The sequence below is a fragment of the Lupinus angustifolius genome, unplaced genomic scaffold (assembly GCF_001865875.1).
Source record: "Lupinus angustifolius cultivar Tanjil unplaced genomic scaffold, LupAngTanjil_v1.0 Scaffold_553, whole genome shotgun sequence".
Classification (NCBI taxonomy): domain Eukaryota; kingdom Viridiplantae; phylum Streptophyta; class Magnoliopsida; order Fabales; family Fabaceae; genus Lupinus; species Lupinus angustifolius.
The window spans coordinates 41,811-64,105 of NW_017727896.1; the positions used below are offsets into that span (position 1 = coordinate 41,811).

The 22,295-nt window shown below is 33.2% G+C and overlaps 2 protein-coding genes across 2 annotated transcripts; one reads left to right on the forward strand and one right to left on the reverse strand.

Annotated features, from left to right (window-relative positions):
• Positions 1-6,281: 6,281 nt before the first annotated feature.
• Positions 6,282-7,121, forward strand: LOC109341648. Its single transcript, XM_019579592.1, has one exon. It carries the CDS (start codon positions 6,282-6,284, stop codon positions 7,119-7,121), a length of 840 nt encoding a protein of 279 aa, XP_019435137.1.
• A 4,907-nt stretch (positions 7,122-12,028) lies between these two features.
• Positions 12,029-14,215, reverse strand: LOC109341650 (subtilisin-like protease SBT4.8). Its single transcript, XM_019579593.1, has one exon. The coding sequence runs from the start codon at positions 14,213-14,215 to the stop codon at positions 12,029-12,031; it is 2,187 nt and encodes a 728-aa protein (XP_019435138.1).
• Positions 14,216-22,295: the final 8,080 nt, after the last annotated feature.

A 22,295-nucleotide genomic window follows, 5' to 3' on the forward strand; every position in this document is an offset into this window, starting at 1 on the left:
CTCTTCAGAGACCATAAGGGAGAGTTGATTTGGTGCTTCTCTGCCTACTTTGGCATTCATGATGCTTTGTATGCCGAATTAAACATGGCTATTATGGCTTTGGATTTTGCAAATGACAGAGGATGGACTAATATTTGGCTTGAATGTGACTCGATTAATGTGGTGGAAATTCTCAATGGGAAGATCAAGCCGCCATGGAAGCTTCTTCGAAATTGGCAACGTTGCATGATGATAAGACAAACAATGAATAGCAAAATCACTCACATTTTCAGAGAGGGCAATCAATGTGCCGATGTTTTAGCTAATTATGCAACATCTTCTAAATCTTTTAATAGTTGGAATGTTCCCCCTAACTTTATAGTAGAGGCTCTCAATAGGAATGGATCTTTCTTGCCTTCCTATAGGTTTGCTAACATGTAACCTCTTTGCTCTATAATAAATTCGTTTCGGGGTGCTTTGTCACCTTCGGCCAAAAAGAAAAACCTACAATGGGTTGGGTTGGGTCTGTGTTTTGGGACTCGCGACTCGAAATTTAAAGATCCGTTGTTTACAGATTAGGTATCCAGATTTACAATACCCAGACCTGCTATTACTTCCTATATATATATATTTATTGTTAATCCATAATAATGTTATATTGTTAAGTAGTGATGTGATGTTGTTAATTGATATGTATAATTCAATGTTTTGTTGATTGAACAATTCTTACTAAATCAATTTTACATCATAATGTTCAAAATAGTCAATTTAAAATGTGTTTACAACTTTAAATATATTTTATAATTATTTCTCTTGTTGATTATCTAAATAACATATAAGATTGTAGGAAACAAACATACAATTACATAAATTATTCACAATTTTTTTTAATGTTTTTTGGATTTTGGGTACCGTAAATCTGCTGGGTACCCAAGGACCCATGAGTAGTAGACCCAGCAGGTATCAGCATAGGTATAGGATGAGTCTATGTTCAAAATATGAAGCAACAGGGTGGGTCCAAGTAAGACACTACTCAGACCCATCCAGACTCATTCTCATCCTAATGTATAGGTATGATCAAAGAGAAAGACCTAAATATACCAAGAAGTATTGATACAGATGACCAACCATATTTATTGATCATCTAAACATGATTTAAATGTAACCTCCCAAACATTATGCATTCTAATTTAATTTTTGTAATCACTGTTACATTTGTATTTTAAAGAATACATAATCTCATTATAAAGCTGGAAAGGTATGGCTTGCCAAATTTGTTATTTCATCCATTCCTATCTACACTATGCAGTGTTTGTGGTTACCTAGAGGAGTGTGTGATAAAATTGATTAGTTGACTAGAAGGTTTATTTGGAACAAGAGTGGTGCATCGCGGGGTCTGAATCTTGTAAATTGGGTCACTATGACTAGCCCTCTAAAATTTGGAAGCATGGGGATTCGGGAGGCTAGACTCGCGAATAAGGCCCTTCTCGGAAAACTAGTGTGGAACCTGGTATGCAATGCCGATAAGTTGTGGGTAAGGGTTCTTAAACACAAGTATCTCAGGAATGTTGAGTTTTTGGAGGCTGATGTTAGTACTACATGTTCTTATATCTGGAAGGGTATCATCAAGGCCAAGAATGAGTTGTGTAGGGGTTTCTATCGGAGGCTGGGGTCTAGGAACATTTCCTTATAGATGAGCTTCACAAAAAAAAAACATAGATGAAAAATCAGGAAGTGGTGCTCTAAGTTGTGGAGTCACGTGTTAACATGCCTTTGGGTTTGGCAGTGTCTGTTTCAAACTCAACTCAACCCATAGCAGCTATAACAGCTTCTCTTGGTGGGTTTTGGGACCCATACCCCAAAGGGATTATAGATGCCACAATAATCTATAAGTACAAATGAAAGACATTCTCCATGTTTGAATATCAATAATATGTGTAAACTCTGATCAAAACTAATAATTTGAAAAAGAAAAAAACAAGTGCCAGAGGCATTGCCAATGAAGCTATGTAACAAATAGAATTTATCCTAGTTGAACACAAATGTGAAGATAACATCTATAATATATCCCAATGCCAAAACAGCCGCTAAATTATGTGATAAGTACATAACTACTTCTATATACTAGTTGTGATCCATCCCACATCACTAATTCAGCAAACCCTATATTAAGTCTCCACCATCACAAGCAAAACCAATGAAGAAAGCTACAAGGATTAGTATTGCAGTGACAATAATGTTTTATATGCTTTGTGGTTGCATGGTGTATGTTGCTTTTGGAGATGAAGCACCAGGAAATCTGCTCAATAGAATTTGATATGCTTGTTCCTTTCGGTCTCTGAGAATAAGCATGCTTCATAGCAAGGTTGGCTTTTTGCTTTTATCGTGCTCGTCCAATCCAATTGGAGCACATCTATTGTCCCACAAAAGTGTCACTTCATATGTCAATGTTTGTGATTGATTGAAAAAATATATTGAAGTTAAAAATTTAATAATTAAGTATTTATTTAACAAATCACAAGCAGTAGCACATAAAGTGAAGCATGTGAGTGATGTTGTGCGATATGGGAAACCACATCTAAATCTACTTAAGTCAGTATTTCAACACTAATAGAAATTATTGCTATGGAACAAAGATACTTGAATAGAGTCATTGGGAACACAAATATTAACAACAAAGCTAGTCAATTATTTGCCATCATCACTATCACATAAAAAATGCAGGAAATCAATGATATCATGAATGAAGATTACCTTTGTACATAGTAGATCTTGCTGGACCACAACATGCTAAAAGAATAGGATACGAGGTCCTGTCTTCACATTGGCAAAGGCTTTCAAGCATTCTCTTGGCCATAAAATCTCACTAATGATAATGACCGGAGCTGTACAATGGTACTGTTTCAAGGAATAATTGACAGATGTAAGAGATTGATGGGAATAATAAGCATCAAGGTAGTTATAATTCAGAGCATTCATGGAGTACAATCAGAGAAAAGGAGAAGTCGGCTTAAGGTTGCAAATAAACATGAAGCATTTCAAGGGCAAAGGAAAAATGCATACTTTTCAGGTAAGGTCTTAAAGACTAACTATACAGGAGGTTCAAATCCAAATTGATCTAAAAAAGAAACTGAAAATCAGTCTAAAAAACTTAAATTACAAAAAACAGAAATTATTTGGATTGTGTTGGTATGGTTCTTAGAAAACTACTATGTCCAGCTCAGTTTTTTGTTCCAGTTTTAGAAACAAGACAAATCAAGACGCTGCAATTGTTTATGTTTATGTAACTTGGTCATAAGTAATACAACAAAAAGATGAGAGTGGGTGAGGCAGGCGGTGGAGTGAGAGGAGGTGAGGCAGCCTGTGGAGTGAGAGGAGGTCACCAAATTTTCAATTCCTCACGAATATCCCAGAGAGTCATGGAATTTCAGAGATGTGGGCTGTGTTTTCAAAATGGGGAAGTGTGGGAGATGTGATGATCCCTCGGAAAAGAGACAAGAGAGGGAATCGATTTGGTTTTGTAAGATTCAAACAATTAGATAAGGATGACAAACTCCTAAAGGCACTAGAGCAAGTGTGGATTGGGAATTACAAAATCAAAATCAACAGCCCTAGATTTAAAAGAAAGGAAGATCGAAACTATAGGGAAGGAATTGTTCCAAGAAGGATCCCACAATCAATCGGGTTTCATTCTAAAGTGATTACAAAGGATGAGAATCAATTATCTTGGAAACAAGTTCTTCTTAAAGATAATATAACTGCAAATTCGACATCAACAGTTAGGGATAAAATACTACATTACAATGTTCCAGATGAAGTATTAACTTCTCTAAATGACCAGTTGGTAGGAGAACTAATAAGGTGGGAAGATGTTAACAACTTACAACAAATCTTGAACAGAGAAGGTGTATTCTCTGTGAAGACCATCCATATGGGAGGAAAGTTGTTCCTTCTCAAATCGGAAGGAAAAGAGGATGTTCGGCAGTTCTTTAGTGATGAAGAACAGTGGTGGAAACCGATTTTCAAGGAAATCAACAAATGGAATCCCTCGATTCGTTCCTTGGAAAGGCTGGTCTGGATTAAATGTCTGGGGGTCCCGATGCATGCTTGGTCGGAGGATTTCTTCAAAACTGTTACACAGAATGTGGGTGAACTCATTAGGATTGACGATGATACTAAAAACATGGAAAGATTGGATTTTGCTAGATGTCTTTTGGCTACTTCTGTCATGAAACACATCGACTTCACCCAAAGAATTCTTATTGGAGATTCAGATTGGGAGATTGGAATGCTTGAAGATGTTTCCCTTGACACGAGTCAGTCACGAAATAAAGTAAGGACGGTCATAGAAGACATCATGTCTTCGGCTTCTGCTGATTCGGAGGATGAGGAATGGTGGCCGGATTGTGTAAACGGTGGTTTGGAGACATCTTCATCGGTTGGTGATGACAATGGTGTGGCTTTAGGTATAGGTCATCCGTACAAGGGTCAGACTGTTTCTTTTGGGGGAAGTAAAAAGGAGTCTATGAGGGTAGGAAGAAAACCACAAACCGCCAACTCTTGTGCGGCGGGTTCAGTGGAAGAAGAAAAATCTATCACGAAACAGGAAACTAGGCTCTCTGGTGATGGGAAAGTGTCTGACGTTTTGGAATCAAAGGAGATTGGAAGTGGAAAAAATGGAGAAGAGGAGGCAGCCATGTGGGAGAGAGAAAGGTGTAGGAAGGGAAAAGGCTCTTTCCACATTGACCTAACTGACATTGGGCCTAAATTGCCTTATGGGTCCACTAAGGGGGTAAATAAAAATTCTTTTATTTGTTTGAAGCCCCTTGGCCTAACTCAGGTTTGTAGTAAACATGAAGAGCATGTGATCACTTGTGAAAATGCCAATTCACACTTAGTGCATCACGTGAGTAAAGGTGTTGTACACCCTCATTCAAGTTTTTTGTGTGGGAAAAATATTGGAGATAATTATGGATTGGGCCTCCCTATTTTGTCCCTATTGTTAGTGATCCTATTTTTACAACTTGTATTGAATTAAATGAAGCTGGAGGGGGACAGGTTATTGCACCATTGCCTACGTTGGATTCAAATGATAAAGGAAGGAGTAGAAAAAAGAAGTGTTCAAAGGCTCCTTTAAATATTCATAATCATTTTTTTGCATCCATAAGGCCAAAAGGTGGTAGGAAGTCTAAGAGGAAGCTTCCAAAAGGGAAGGAAAAAAACGTGTGTGGCCTTGGTGTGTGCATTGGGACAAAAAATTCCTCAAAAATTCCGAATTCTCCTCTTGGGGATACTGAAATTGTTCCAAATTCTCTATCGGGTGAAGATGAAGACCTCAAAAGTGGTGACAATAATGCTATGAAAATATGGGAATTAGGCAAACGCTTGGGAGTTTCGTTTGAATGGGAGGACAAGGTGATTGTCAAAAGAATTGAAGACTTGGAGGAAAGAGATAAGATTGGTTTTTTTAATTCTAACCAAGGGGATCGTGAAGGTAATCAATGAATTGCCTCTCTTTAAATGTGAGGGGGTTGGGGAGTAGTTTAAAAAAAAAGAGGTGTTAAAGAGTTAATTAGAAAAAATGATGTGAATTTTATCGGTATTCAAGAAACAAAGTTTGAAGAGTGCAATGTGAATCTTTGTGTTTGCATTTGGGGGAATAGTGATTGTGACTAGGATTTCATCCCATCAGTTGGGAGGTCTGGCGGTATTCTTAGCATTTGGGACAAAAATAAGTTCCAAAAAATTGACTCTTATGTGGGTTCTGGTTTTTTGGCTACTTTGGGAACTTGGCTGGATGGTCATGTAATTTGCTGCTTGATGAATATTTATTCACCTTGTATTTTGAATCAAAAAATTCAGCTCTGGGATAATCTCTTGCATTTGAAGCGTAGTTTGGGAGATATTATTTGGTGTTGTTTTGGTGACTTTAATTCTATTAGAAGTGAGTATGAAAGGAGGGGAACTGTTGCTGGAAGTTGTAATAAGTATATCCGTTTGTTTAATGATTGGATTAGGGGGATGGAATTGGTAGATATACCCCTAATTTGGAGAAATTTTACCTGGTACCAATCGAGTAGTGGAGCTATGAGCAGACTTGATAGATTTCTCCTATCGACGGGGTGGTTTGTGAAGTGGCCAGACACAACTCAATGGGCTATGAATAGAGAACTTTCTTATCATTGCCGATCGTCCTTAGGCAAAGAAAAGTGGAGAAAGGTTTGATTCCTTTCCGATTCAACAACTGTTGGATTAAGCATCCTAGCTTTGCGAATGTGGTCTATAATTCTTGGAGTGAAGTCATGTGTCGTGGGTGGAAAGCTTTTATTGTGAAGGAGAAATTAAAAGTTTTGAAGGATAGAATTAAGGCGTGGAATAAGGAGTCTTTTGGGTGCCTAGATACCAAGTTGGGGTGTCTGTCTATTGCTATTCAGGAGCTGGATATAATTGGAGAAAATTCGATGTTGTCTCTTGATCAACTATCCTCTCTTAAAAAGCTAACGGCTGATTCGTGGGAAACTGCAAATATGAAGGATAACTTATTGAGGCAAAAATCTAGATGTAAATGGTTGAAGGATGGGGATGCCAACACTAGTTACTTTCATGCTTGTATCAATAATAAGAGGCGGAGGAACCAAATTAGAGGTATCTGGATTAATGAGGTGTGGTATGAGGATGATTTGGCAATGAGAAGGGAGATTACAAATTATTTCAAAAATCTATTTTCTATTCGATACTTGCTGAAGCTGAAATTGGAAGGTGTTCAATTTTCGACTCTGAATGATAACCAACGGTCTTCTCTAGATGTTGCTTTCTCGGATGAGGAAATTAGATTGGCGGTTTGGAGTTGTGTTGGTGATAAGAGTCTGGGGCCAGATGGTTTTAATTTCAGATTCTTCCAGGAATTTTGGGAGGTGGTTAAAAAGGACATTATTCTCTTTATCAAAGAATTCCATGTTAATGATAAACTCCTAAAAGGTTTGAATTCTTCTTTCATCGCTTTAATTCCAAAAATAAATTGTCCAAACAAAATACAGGACTACATGCCGATCTTTCTAGTTGGGTCTTTGTACAACTTTCTTGCAAAGATTTTGTCATCTAGACTTAAAGGTGTTATGGGCTCCTTAATCTCTCCTTCTTAGTCGGCTTTTATTCACGGTAGATATATTCTGGATGCTCCTGTGATTATTAATGAAGTTATTCATTCTGCTAGTAAGGATATGGATGGTTGGTTTTTGTTCAAAGTTGATTTTGAAAAAGCTTATGACTCTATGGATTGGACTTTCCTTGACTTCATGCTTAGCCGCTTTGGTTTTTCGGTAAAGTGGAGGAGTTGGATCTCTGCTTGTCTATCCTCGACCACTATGTCAGTTTTGGTTAATGGTAGTCCAGTAGGCTACTTTTCTATCTCCAGAGGTCTTCGACAAGGAGACCCAATGGTACCATTCTTATTTCTTATGGTGGCAGAGGGTTTTGCATGGTTGGTCAAACAGACGAGGTCAATTGGTGATTTGGAGGGCTACAAGATTGGTAGAGGTGGTGTAGAAGTTTGTGATATTCAATTTGCTGATGATACTATTATTGTGTGCAAACCTTCCCCTAAAAACCTCATTTGCTTGAAGACAAGTCTTAAATGCTTCGAGTTAGCTTTAGGTTTGAAAGTTAATTCCAATAAGAGCTCTCTTTATGGTATAAATGTGTCAGAAACCATTATGTCAGGTGCTTCGAACTTCTTATTCTGTAAGATTGGCTCATTTCCCTTCACTTATTTGGGCGTTCCTGTTGGGGCAAATCCGAGGAGGATTGCTACTTGGCATCACATGACTGAGATTATCAAGAAACGGCTAGCCTCCTGGAAATGCAAAAATATCTGTTTTGGAGGTAGATTAACCTTGTTGAATTCTGTTTTATCTAACATTCCTACTTATATGTTGTCTCTTTATAAAGCTCCCAAAAAGGTCTTAGCGAAAATTGTCAGCTTGCAACGTAGCTTTCTTTGGGGGAATAAGACAGGTGGTAAATGTATTGCTTGGGTGGCTTGGGATGTGGTCTGCAAACCTAAGGACTTAGGTGGCCTAAGGGTTAAGGACCTCCTCCATTTCAATCATGCTTTGTTGGGGAAATGGAGATGGCGTAGGCTTCAAGACAAGGATGCTTTTTGGGTGAAGGTTATTAACTCAAAATATGGGGTTGATTGGTCTATGCCAACAATCGCTTTTGCTTCGAGGTGGTGGAAGGACTTAGCAAGAGTGGGCTATCCTAACGGGGTCACAGGTGGTTGGTTTGATGAAAATGTTTGGAAGGAGATTGGTACTGGTCTTCATACTCTTTTCTGGCATGATACTTGGGTGAGCAACCAGAATCTTAAGATGGCCTACTCTACATTATTTCGTCTTGCTTCAAACCAACATGCTTGGGTGGGGGATAACGACTATTGGAGGGATGATGTTTGGTGTTGGGAAATCTCTTGGAGGAGAAGTCTCTTTGGCAGAGAGGAATCCATGGCTCAAAATCTGCATGACTTGACTCATCATCATTCCTGTAAAAGAGATGTCATTTATTCTTGGAGATGGGGTCTTGATAGCTCGGGTGACTATGTGGTTAAAACTACTTATTTGGCTCTATTGAATCATCAACAATCGCCTATAGGTAAAGAGCTTAAAAATTGTTGGATTAATTGTGTTCCTTCAAATATTGCTTGTTTTGTTTGGAAACTTATGAGAAGAAGGCTCCCAACAAAGGATGAATTATTTAAAAGGAATGTTATTGTGACAATGGATGACATGGTTTGCAAGTTATGTAATAATCATGTTGAATCCATTGATCACTTATTCATATCTTGTGACTTTGCTTTAAGTGTTTGGAAGGGCTTTTATTCTTGGTTACAAACAAATGTTGTAACTACTTCTTCAATTATGGAGTCTTTCAAGCATCATGAATCCCTGAGAAGTGGTAAATGTGCAAAATTGTGGAGAATGCTTTGGTTTGCCGTCGTCTGGTCTGTGTGGCTTTTGAGAAATGATGTGATTTTCTTGGAGAAGGCGCCGAGTTATGTGAACCTTATTGATCTAATTCAAACTAGATCTTGGATTTGGTTCAACTCTTTTATTTCTAAAAATTCTGTATCTTTTGCAAGTTGGTGCATGGATCCCAAAACTTGTACAGGACTTCATACTACAAAGTTGACGTCTTGATCTCTTTTGTATTGGATGGGCACCCCTTGCGCTCGTTTTAGTACAAATTTTATTTATCGAAAAAAAGACCAAATTAATACTAATTACATGTACACAAAATTGAATATTATTTTCATTTCTAAATCTAATAAAAATTGCAATTGATAACCTAAATGTACATTTTTCTTTTTTTCTTTTGATTGTTAAAATTGTTATTATTTATTAGTGAATATTTTCTTACTGTTAAATTATACTGGTATGTTACTCGTGTTGCTTTCATATTGTTTTATTTTTCTTTGTTGTCATTTTTATTTTTAGTTTAAATAGATATGCTTAATATTCAATTAAATATTTGTGTGTTTCACACTTGGTATTAGGAATAGTAGAGTAGACTTATTGACTTTTTATGTGGGTTTGACACTTTGAAATTTTGTTAGAATTATTAGTTTTTTATTAAAAACCGAATCAAATTAGATCGAAATCTCGTATAAATTTTGGATCAAATTTCTTAATGTGAATTAAATGAATCAAACTGAGATCCATATTCCTATTTGTAGTTTGCAGCTTTACAAGTAGTGATGGGCTCACTCTTAGCTTTGTCAATGAATATGAGAATTCCACACTTAACGTTTATATATTAAAAAATGGGGCTCTTGTTAGACAAATTTCATTTAAGTTTTTTATTGTTTTAAAACTTTTCTAAAGTATTTGTATTCATGAAATAAATGAAGTTGAATTAGGTATTATGGATTAAGAATGATTAGTCAGTGTTTATTATATTAGTTGTTTGTGTCGTATTAATATGATAAAAGATGTTGGCTTCGTTAGAAACTAATTTTAAGGATAATTAAATCCTTAATGTAGTTTTCATCAAAAATTTGGTATAATGCCAATTTAGACATTACATGATCATATTAGATCCTACCTATGAAATGACCCTACGCATTTATATTAATTGTTTTGAATATGTTTTATTTCGTTTGAAGAAGAAAATGATAAGAAAGAAGATGGAAATAAAGATTATGAATAGAGAGAAAGAAATAGAAAACAGAGTTGAGTTTTAAAGTTGTTTGATAGAGGAGGAAAAAAAGATAAAGAGAAGAGAAAAAATGTGAGTTTTCTTATATATAATTATACTCTTGTATATAATTTTATCCTAAATATCTTTTCTCAATTTTAATTATAAAAATATTAGTGGTTTTAAAATCTATAAATAAATTAATATTTATTTAAACTCTTTGAAAGTGAAACATTAATTATACATTTAAAATATTCTAAAAATGCCAAACAATAATGTCACATAAAGAGTAACATTGATTAAAAGACCAGAATCATGTTTCTGGGACATATATGTAATATTAAGGACTTTGTGAAAGTATGTTTTGTTTGGTTGAAGAGAATAAAGTGAAAAGATGAGTACAATGATAAATAATAATGAGTAGATTTTTATATTATTTGATATAATCGAATGATAAAAGAGGATGAAAAGAAAGACATGTATTTTTCTCTCTTCTTGTTTGGTTAGATAGAAAGTGGGAAGAAATAAATAACATTGTTTTCCTAAGGAGAAAAATTCCCTTAAAATAAAGATAAAATAAATAAAGTATTTTATTGTTGTTTCTTTTTTATTTTACTAATTTATAATTTATTATATGTGCATATATATTTTAATAAACAAAAAGAATTCAACAAATCAAATATGATTATCATAATAGAGAGTAGTGATATATATAGTAGTGTGGCAAACTTCCATGTTATTGTACATACACACCTAGAAAGCAAGTGAGATTGTATTAAAAGAGACATTTTGATACCATATTATGATTATCATAATAGAGGAACACCAAATTTATCACAAAATTATTGTAATTTTTTACGAGCTCTCCTATTTATAGGATTTACAAGTTTATTAAATTGATGTCAAAATTACCAAAAGACAACTAATATATTTTTGATGAGATTAATATTTTGACCAAGTAAGATAATTAGATATTATATATAATAGCGTGTTGACATACACTACCGTGTCTGTCAATCCGCTTTCCTATTATTTGTAATGTGTATTTTACATATTAAGTTGTATTATATATTGTAATTTGCAGTTGAATATATATTCGTTTGAGGTAATTGTTCAATCTTAAAGAAATGATACATATACAATTGTATTCATCAAGAATAGAGTCTTGATCTCTTCACTAAATTTTATTTTCTAGCGTGATAACATACACTACCGGGTCTTTTAATCCAATTCCTATCGTTTGTATTGTGTATTCTACATATAAAAGTGATTTTTTATCTAATTAATTAAAATCTATTGAGTAAATCTATTGCACTGGTCACAATGTATATCCATTAAAAATTAGAAGTTATAAAATATGAAATTAGAAGTTATAAAATATGAAATAAATGTTTAGTAGTATAAGTATATATAAAGATGAAAGTATAACTTATACAATAAAATTAGAAGTTATAAAATATGAAATAAGAAAACCCAAAATAACTTCATGAAAGTTAGGTTAGGTTTTTCATTTATTAAGTAGTATAGATATGCAACTTATAGTTAATATATTTGAGGTGATTATATAGGATGATATGATTTTTTTAAATTAAATTTTTGAAGGGCAAAATAGGAATATATAAATCATGCCATGGTGGTGGTTACACCATATTTTGGCTTTATATATAGTATAAATATACCACTTAAAAATAACAAACAATATTATTATTTTGAATAATACTTGAAGGTAGTACATATTCTAAGTATTTTCCCTTTGACTTATTCAATGTTAAAGTTTAAAAATATTCATATTGCGAGCTTCTTTTTTTTGAACAATTTATAGTAAACACAGAGAATTTAATAGCCAATATCATAATATTTAATTGCAAATATCTATAACAATTGGACTCCTCACGTTATAGTTACTATTCGACCATATCAATGATGAAGTAATAGTTTGTACAGGTAACTTATCACCAGCGATAGTAACAACAAAAGACTTCTTCTCATGAACTGATTTGAATGATAGAGAATTGGGTACAACTGTAATTTTGATTTTTGGATTTGGAAAAATTGTCGCCCTATATATTGAGTTTGCTAGGCCAACATTTGTGACTGTTCTTTTAAACTTGATGGTAAAAGAAGTTGTTGAATTAACACCAATAGCAAGAGCAGGATAATTTAGATCTCTTACCAAGGATCTATGCGTAGCTTTGGAGCAAGCATTATCTTTTCCAGAGATTGCTTTAACCTTTTTATTATCATAACCCAAGTTGCAAAGCATTTGTATATAATCATCCAAGGAAATGTCATAGACAAGTCCGGGATGAGTAGCTGAAATAGGATTGACATGGCCGGATCCATAAGCATATTCACCAACGTCATATGTAGAACCCTTCATAGGTTTTGATGAAGTCATAAGAGCAGATTTGATGGCTGATGGTGACCAATCTAAATGAAATGATTTCACATATGCAGCTATTCCTGTGACATGGGGGCATGACATGGATGTTCCAGATATTATGTTATATTTTGCTGCTCTTTTATCAAAAGTATCACCTGAAGGAGAAGCAACTGGTGAAAATGAAGCCAAGATATCAACTCCTGGGCCAGTTATATCTGGTTTCATAATTTCTGGAGCAATTTTATTTGGCCCACGAGAAGAAAAATCAGCTACCTTAGGAGCATTAATATCTCTAGTTGTCTCACTCTTTAGTATTTCAGCTTTTGGAATTTTATTTGAATACGTGTACGATTTCAATTGTTCATACTCAATGGGCTGTAACAATAGTGAAGGCAATGGAGTGACAAAGGCTGGTGAAACTTCACCTTGACTAGAATAATCCTGAATGATTGAACCTATTGGTTGCGCATCTTCATAATTTGGATATGAAATTTCATCACATATAACTATCTTTCCTTTTACTAAACTCCTATCTAAATAGTTGCATTCATTAGAATCTTGCTGTGGATATTCTCTTGAACCTGCCCTATCATTTTTCTTAGCAATGAGAGCCTTTGTTCCATTTAATGAGAAAGAATTTACGGAAATACCTATTAGTGTTTTTCCATTACCCAAAACTACCTTGTCAATGAATTTTCGGTCTATTGTACTTGCGGCGACAGTAATCATCCATGGCGCAATACTTGAAACCGAAGCTGGAGAAGGACCATTGTTGCCTGCAGAATTCACTGTGAGTATCCCTTTTGCCATAGCATGAAATGAACCAATCGCGATAGGATCTTCATCGAACGAATTTTGGAAAGAGCCTCCTAGTGAAACTGAAATGATATTTACACCATCAGCTATGGCATCATCGAAAGCAGACATGACAGCAGCACCACTACATCCTCTTTTATCGCATACTTTATATGCAGCGATTCTTGCTGATGGGGCTCCACCTCTTGCGGTGCCTTCTGCAAGTCCATAAAAACTTGCACCAGGAATATGGTTTCCAGCAGCTGTTGATGCTGTATGTGTTCCATGTCCACCTATGTCTCGTGCAGACGTATCTGTATAATATCTTGCACCAATTATTTTCTTATTACAAGTAAAGTTCTTACCACCGGAACAAGCACCCTTCCAATGTTTTGGAATAGGACTAAAACCTTCATCTTTGAAACTATCAGATTCGGGCCATACACCAGTGTCAAGAACTCCAACAACAATATCACTTTCTGTAGCATGGCTTCGTTTGGATGACCTAGTAAGTCCAAGGAAGTCCCATGATCGAGTTGTGTGTAATTCGAGATTTCTGCTTGGAAAAACCGACACAACACCTTCCATGTGAGAAAGCTTTTCCTTTTGCTCATTAGTGAGCATTGCAGCAAACCCATTGAAACTTCTCTTGAAACTATGGATTAAGGAATGCGTTGCATCATTTCCATCGAAGACTTGTTGCAACATGCTTAAATGGTGAGAGTTTGGAGAATATGGTGTATTAGGAAGTGAGCCCATATATATGATATGAAGTTTTCGATTATCATCAGTAGCATCACACTTTGAGAAAAATGTGCATGCCAAGATGAAAGAGACACAAAAAACCAAAGAACTATACTTTGCCATTATTCAAGTTTGATAATTGAGAATGAATAGGTGATGATTGAGAATGAATAATACAAGATATATATTACAATTCATTTTTATTCGTGTATTTCGATTATCATTAACTTTCAGGGTCTCTATAATTTCTTTGTATATGTATTGTTTTCTACTTCCTATTCAAGAGTATAAGTTAAAACATTTGAATGATTTGATGTTTAATTCTTTAAATAATTGAAACATATTTCCTTATAAAATTGATTTACTGATTTAATGATATATAATTTATAAATGATCTCCTTCTTTAGACCTCATTTTCCTCGAATCTCTCCTGATTTTCTTTTCCAAGTCTTTGATTCGAACCATATAATTTTGTTGGGCTTTTTAAGATATAAATTAATCGTAATGGGAAAAAGTCTCAGAAAATAATTTCTTTTCGTATTACGTTATCTCTCAGCTCACGTTGCTTTTCTTTCTGTTTTATCTTCTATTTACTATGTAATCTTGTAAATTAAAACGTACCCTCTTTAATCGATAAAGTCCCAGTTTAAATTGATTTATTCATTTAATGATATTTAATTGATAGATATTTTGTTCTTTATTTTCTTTTATTTATTCAAAACTTTCATTCTTTACTCTATATAAAAATATTTACTATTACACTAATATTAATTATCAGAATGGAATTTTCGTAGCGGGAATATCCTCCAAAATGTAATATATAATTTTCACTTTAATTTTAACGTGCATGACTTCAGACAAAATTCCAATGTAAGTTTATTAATTTAATATAATTCTCTTAACCTTTATTATATTCTAGTTCTAACAATAGAATTGGACGTATACCATTTTTTATTGGAATGGAGTCCATATTCATTCCAAATGAAAAAATAATAAGAATCAAATTTACGTTCCCAGTGTATATACAACCAAATGACCAAAAATCTTCAAAATAAATTAAGTGCCTTGTTTAGGTATTTACTTATCAATTAGTTATTTTATTTCTCTTTTCAAGAAATTCAATGAAGATTTATAATCAGTGGCGGATCTTAACTTAAACGTTAGGAGGAGCAATAATATTTAATTACACGTTAATTAATTACACATGTGGTAAAAAATTTATTTATTTCCTTTTCAATATTAATCACTATGTTGTATGCAATAAATTCATCTTCTATTTTTCTACCTAATTTTGTTTGGTTGTTTTCATTGTTGAAAATGATATTTATGTTAACCGAACCACAATAGTTAAGATAAGACGAACAATTTGATAAAACAAGACATGACTAACAACATATGGTTGAGAGTTTTTCAAACTTGAATGACTTAATAACACCAAGAATAAAATGTTGAAATTGACATCTCAAATTAATCTTCTCTCTTGCTCATTAAAATCCATAGCATATAATTGTTAGACAAAAATACATATATTATTAATATTAAATGAATTTTTATGATATATATTATCAATACATACATAATCTATTTCATTATGTGTAAAGTATTTTCAAACTCAAATGAAGTCATATATTATAGGCAACATCATCATCTACACATGTAAAAGAATTAGATCTATTTATGTATAATTTTTAGAATGACAAACAAGTTAGACTACATTTATTTATCAAGGTAGAAATTAAAGGAATGTGAGCTTCAATGATTTACTTCATAAAAATACGTTTAGGCGTAGGTAAGTGAGTATATGTGTTGTTTCAAAAAATGTATTAATCTATGTGTCACTTGTTATGATTGGTTGAGAAAATGTATTTTATAATTTAAAAATTTAATAATTAAGTATTTTCAAGTATCACATGGATTGACATATTTTGTGGAACAACAAATATGTTCTTGTGTGTAAAAATTCAGGGGGCAGCAGCCCCCGACTGCCCCTATAATCATCCGCCTCTGTTTATAATAATAACCTTAGCTTAATTTAATTTTTGCAATGTTCCGAAGAATAATGTAAGCTATAATTTTATTCAAATAGAATTTAGTTTTCATACACTGAATTGTGTTTTTCTATTCGGTAAATCTCTTGTTTTCAATTACTGTCTTGAGAATTGTATTGATTTATAACAACAATCTCTTAGAATTTTTTCTATTTCCATTTCTTCAAAACATATTTGTTGTGATTTTTTTTTAAATACTTCACTCTAAATTTCACATTGCAAATAGTTTTATTCTAAATTTTAATCAAAATAATGAAGCCAGTGATTTATGGGATGTCTTTATATTTTATACTTATATTTTTTCTCAATGAATTTTATGTCAACAATATATTAAACACATTTAACTATTAGACTTCGTCATTAGATATCACAAAGACATTAGAAGGTCATCATGAGTATTATGAACTTGAATGTGCTCTCCAAAAAATTAAAGTTAAAGCAAATGTGTTATGCAGTAACTCGAAGGGGCAACAATTTTCATCCCAAAGTCATATATTACCACACTCATCATGAAGATGTTGTTAGAATTTCCATATATTTGGTGAACTATTAATCCAAGGATCTTGAATCTCATGATTCTCACACATAAAATAAAACAAGGACACAAAGTTATACCTGAACCCATGTTTCTTAGATTTATTCATTTTGTATGCCTTTGGAGAGAGTTTGGTATAATGGTTTTCTTCAACCAAATCCCGAATCTCTCTTGGGACCTTGATTTTCTATCTGATAAAGGGATGAAAACTATTTGTCATTTGATGACTTCAGGACTATAATCATTCCCTATGCATTAATTAATAGGGTTCTCATTATCCCATATAGGCCAACTGTTTGGATATCCACTCATTAAGTTCAACCCCGTTATCAGTTTCAGAAGTGCTATGGATTGTCAAAAAATTAGATCATTTTTTTTTGTAATCCCTAAATAAATAGCTGATATAATTGTATTATATATGATGTTAACCTTAATTAGAAATTATGAATTTCTAACATGTGTATGGTGGTCTAAATAAGTTAGACATTCATTAAATGATTTTGATATTTTGTTGATTAATGAAGAGAGTATTTGAAAGTATATATTCTTTATCATTTAATATTTTTTAATGATGAAGGTTATCCATAATTTAAGAAATTATTAAATGATATAAAATGTGATATTATTTTATTAAAATAATCAAATTTAATGTGAAAATGAATTAAGAAAAAATTAAATAATAGACGTGAAAAAATGGAATAATAAATAGGGATATAATTGAAAAAAGTATGAATGTATATCAAGTTTATAAAACATCAAAAGATATAGAATAACATGAAAAGCTAAAACATAAAAAATATGGAACGAATGAAATAACAAAAGTGTTAAAAAAAATTATTTTCAGAATTTTTAGAAATGGAGCTCATGTTTTTTAAAATATGAAATGAAAACAATAATACAAACATATTTTTACTTTTATTTTCTGATTTCATTGAAAATGAAAATAGAAAATATCCAAAGCAAACACACCCTTATTTTTTCCAAATATGTTACAAAGAATTTAAATTATAATTTTATTCAAATATAATTTCCTATAAGAGTTTTCATACATTGAATTGTGTTTTTTCTATCCTTGTATATCTCTCTTCTTTCCTAGTATTGTCTCCAATGTTGTATTCATTTATAACAATAATTTCTTATAATTTTCTCTATCTTTTAGCTTAGTTTACATTTTGCAAATATGTTACAAAGATTGTAAGCTATAATTTTATTCAAATGGAATTTCTATATAAAACTTTAGGTACACTAAATTGTATTTTTATATTATATCACTTTTTCCAAGTATTCTCACTAGTTATTTTGTTTACCTAATTTTAAAGAAAATACCTAAAGATTTATAAAAATAATCTCTTTGAATTTTCTCTATCTCTTAGCTTTGTTTACTTCCCAGCAAATATGTTACAAAGAATGTAAGCTATAATTTTATTCAAATGTGTTTTAGTCAATGTGTTTGGCAATATTCATCAAAAGGTGCAAGAGGCTATGGCTGAGGTTCAAACAATCCAAAACTGCCTCAATGATCTTGGTCAGGACAATGACTATTTGGATCAAGAAGTGATAGCCCAAAGGAACCTTCTCCATGCTCTCAATATGTAGAAGGAATTTTGGAAAGAGAAATTTAGAGTTAGTTGCACATTAGTGGTGACAGGAACACAAGTTTTTTCATAGAGCAACCAAAATTAGGCAGGTTTCCAAATTAATGAATCTTCTAAAGGTTGGTGATGATGTGAACATTGATCAGGAGGAAATGGCCAATCACGCTTTGAACTACTTCACTGATCTATTTGGCTTTTTAAATGACACTACTAATAATTCTCTCATTAGTGAGGTAATCCCTAGTCTATTTACTAAGATTGAGAATCAGATATTGACTTGTGAGCCATCTATGGAGGAAATTAAGGGTGTTGTTTTCTCAATGAATGGTGATGGTGCTCCTGGACTAGATGGGTTTGGAGGTTGTTTCTATCATACTTATTGGGATATAGTTGGTAAGGATGTTTGTAATTCAGTAAACCAATTCTTCAATTATGGCTGGATCCTTCCCAACATGAACTCCAACAGTGTTGTGTTGATTCCTAAGGAAACTAATGCTGAGAAGGTAGGAGACTACATACCTATTGCATTAGCTAATTTCCAGTTCAAAATAATCACAAAGGTAATTGCTGATAGGCTTGCTTCCATAGCTTCAATAATTGTTTCTCCTCAGCAAAGAGGTTTCATAAAGGGTAGATATATCCAGGATTCATTTGCATAGCCTCTAAGGCCATCAACTTTCTAGACCATAAAAACTTTGGTGGAAAGATGGCCATTAAACTTGACATAAGAAAAGCTTTTGATACCCTTCACTGAAATTTTCTGCTTGGCACTTTAAAAGCTTTTGGTTTCAATATGAAATTCATATCTGGGATCAACGCAATCCTCCATTATGCAAACCTTTCAATAAACATCAATGGCAAGAATATATGATATTTTAACTAAAAGAGAGGGGTCAGACAAGGAGATCCATTATCTCCCATTCTCTTCTGTTTGGCTGAAGAGGTCATTAGTAGAGGAATTACAAAATTCTTGGAGGAAGGGCAGATCAAACATATTTATGGTCCTAGAAACTTACTCACTTCCTCATATGTTCTATATGTTGATGATGTACTATTTTTTTTGAAGAGGCATTAAAAGGGAGCTATTAGCTCTCAAGCATCTCATCCTTGATTATGCTCATGTTTCTGGTCAAAGCATGAACATTACAAATGCAAGTTCTACATAGCTAATGCAACTGCAAGGAAATTGACATATTTAGAAACTTATTTAGGTTTCAATGCTGGTAGTCTACTGGTCAATTACTTGGGTGTTCCACTTTTTAAAGAGAAACCCAGGAAAAGTCATCTTCTTGATTTTGTTGATAGAATAATCACTAAGCTAGCTAAGTGGAAAGGTTCAGCCTTAGCAATCATGGGCAGGGTTGTGCTTGTTAAATCAGTCATACAGAGCATGCTGATTTATAGATTTCACATATATAATTGGCCTTCTCAGCTGCTAAAGCACTTGGATTCTTGCATCAGAAATTTTATTTGGTCAGGGGATGTCAAGGTCAGAAAGTTGGTCATAGTTGCTTGGTCTAAAATCTGTAATCATAATAAAACTGGGGTCTAGAATTGAGGTCTCTAAATACAATAAACCAGGCTGCAATGCTTAAGCTAGTCTGGGATATGCTTTCCTCTAATCATGAGTAGGCAGGGTTCTTTAGGTAAAGATTTGGCAATCCTAACAAGTACTAGAAGTCATCAATATGGCCAAGTATTAAAGTAAATCTACATCTTGCAATATAGGATTCCTAGGATTGCTCTACAAATTTCGAATACTTTCATCTCTAACAACAAAGATAGGTTAGTGTGGCAACAAGCTAATGATGGCCAATTAAACCTTCAAAAGGCTTTCCAAAGTATCAACCCTGCCTCTCCTGATTTGAATTGGTGTAAAAAGAATCTGGTCTACCCACATTCGTCCTTCAAAGTCCTTCACAACTTGGAGACTAATAATGGACAGACTGCCAACATATGAAAATCTACAAGCTAGAGGTTGCTTAATCTACAAGCTGGAATTCAATATGGTTGGAATGCGACTCTTTACTGGTTACATAAATGTTTCATAGTTCAGTCAATATCCCTTGGAAGCTCATAAACAAATGGAGATTGTGAAAATCTTTAATGGATTCCATGAATTGTTGAATCACTCATCTACATAGGGAAGACAATGCTTGTGCAGATAGGCTTGCTAGTTTGGGAATTTGGTCTAGAAATTTTACTTGGTGGAAGAAACTCCCTACAATCATAGTAAATGAATTTGGTAGAAATAGATTAGGATTGCCTAACTATAGATTCTTTACTTGACTTTGTTTTGTAATGTTTTCCTATTAATATACATGGGGTAGTTACACCCTTTGCTAAAAAACAATATTTTATTCAAATAAAATTTCTATATAAGAGTTTTCATATACTAAATTGTATTCTATATATCTATTATTGTATATTTCTTATTTCAAAGTATTATCTTGAGTGTTGTATTGATTTATAATAATATTTTCTTCTTACAAATTGTCTATCTCTGAGCTTAATTTACTTTTTTGCCAATATGTTATAAGAACTTAAGCTATAATTATATTCAAATAGAATTTTTATATAAGAGTTTTCATACACTGAAATGTGTTTTTTTTAATCTTATATATCTCTTGTTTCTAAGTATTATCTGTAGTTATTTTATTTCCATTTTTAAGAAAATATCTGAACATTTATAATACTAGTCTCTTAAAATTTTCTCTATCTCTTAGTTTACGTTTTGCAAATAAGTTACAAAGGTTTAGCTCCTATTATAATAGCAAATTCTTCTCAACAAATTTCCATGTCTATTTTAATAGAAAACCAACAGATAAATGTTTGTGTTGTGTATGCTCATACCAATTTGATTCACATAAGAAATCTTTGGTCTTAAGTTCAGAATATAATGAACAACCATAGTGGGCCTTGGTGCTGCCTTGGGGACTTTAATATTGTCTTGGGAGCTAATGAATACAGAAGGGCGAGATTTCCTTGTAGAGTTGCCTCTGATGATTTTAGAAACTTCTCTGGTAATGCTAACCTGATGCACTTAATCACCAGAGGTGCTGAGTATACTTGGTTCAATAAAAGAAGGGGCTCTACACTAACAAAAAGAAGGTTGGATAGAACCATTTGTAATGATCAATGGCTTGAAGTCTGGGATCAGGTCAACTGTTGTACCTTACCTAAATTGTCCTTTGATCATCATCCTATTCTCCTTTGTGCTACCAAGGACTATAATGTAAAAGAATTGTTGCTGAAACTCAAAAGCTTAAAGAAAAAGCTTAAAATATGGAATCTACATGTGTTTGGTAACATTCCCCAAAAAGTGCATGTGGCCTCTAATGCTGTAACAACAAATCAGAACTGCATTTCTGAATCTGGTCCTAACTATGACTTACTTGAGCAGAAAGAAACAACTCAGAATCAATTGTTGCAGGCCCTTAATATAGAGGAGGAATTCTGGAGGGAGAAGGCTAGACTCAATTGGCAACTGAAGTGGGATAGAAGCACAAGTTTCTTCTATAAGGTTACTAAAGTCAAATAAGTCACCAAATCTATGTCAATGTTGAAAAATGATGATAGTATTCTCACTAATAATCAGGAGATTGGCAATCATGTTCTTGCTTACTTTTCTGACCTGCTTGGGTCTCATAATAACACAGCTCCTAATGACTTAATCAGCTCTGTCATTCCTAGCATGGTAACTGATCAAATCTTTTTAAGGACTTCAACCCCAAGCCACCAGACCAATGAGGAGAACAAACAATATGCCAAGTCATTGTTACCACTTTTCTAAAGCAATCCCCTATTACATAATTATTAAGTACCTTTGAATACCATCTCGGTTTTGTGGAATAAATTCCAACACCGGTTTAATGGTATTCTAATGTACAAAAGTGATGAAAAGTTAGTTTTTAGAAACAAATAAATAAATAAGGAACAAAAGAATAATAAATTTAAGTGACCTTTATTTATTTACTCCCTTTCAAGTTCCTTTTATTAACAAACCAAACTTCTTCCTTAAGGAA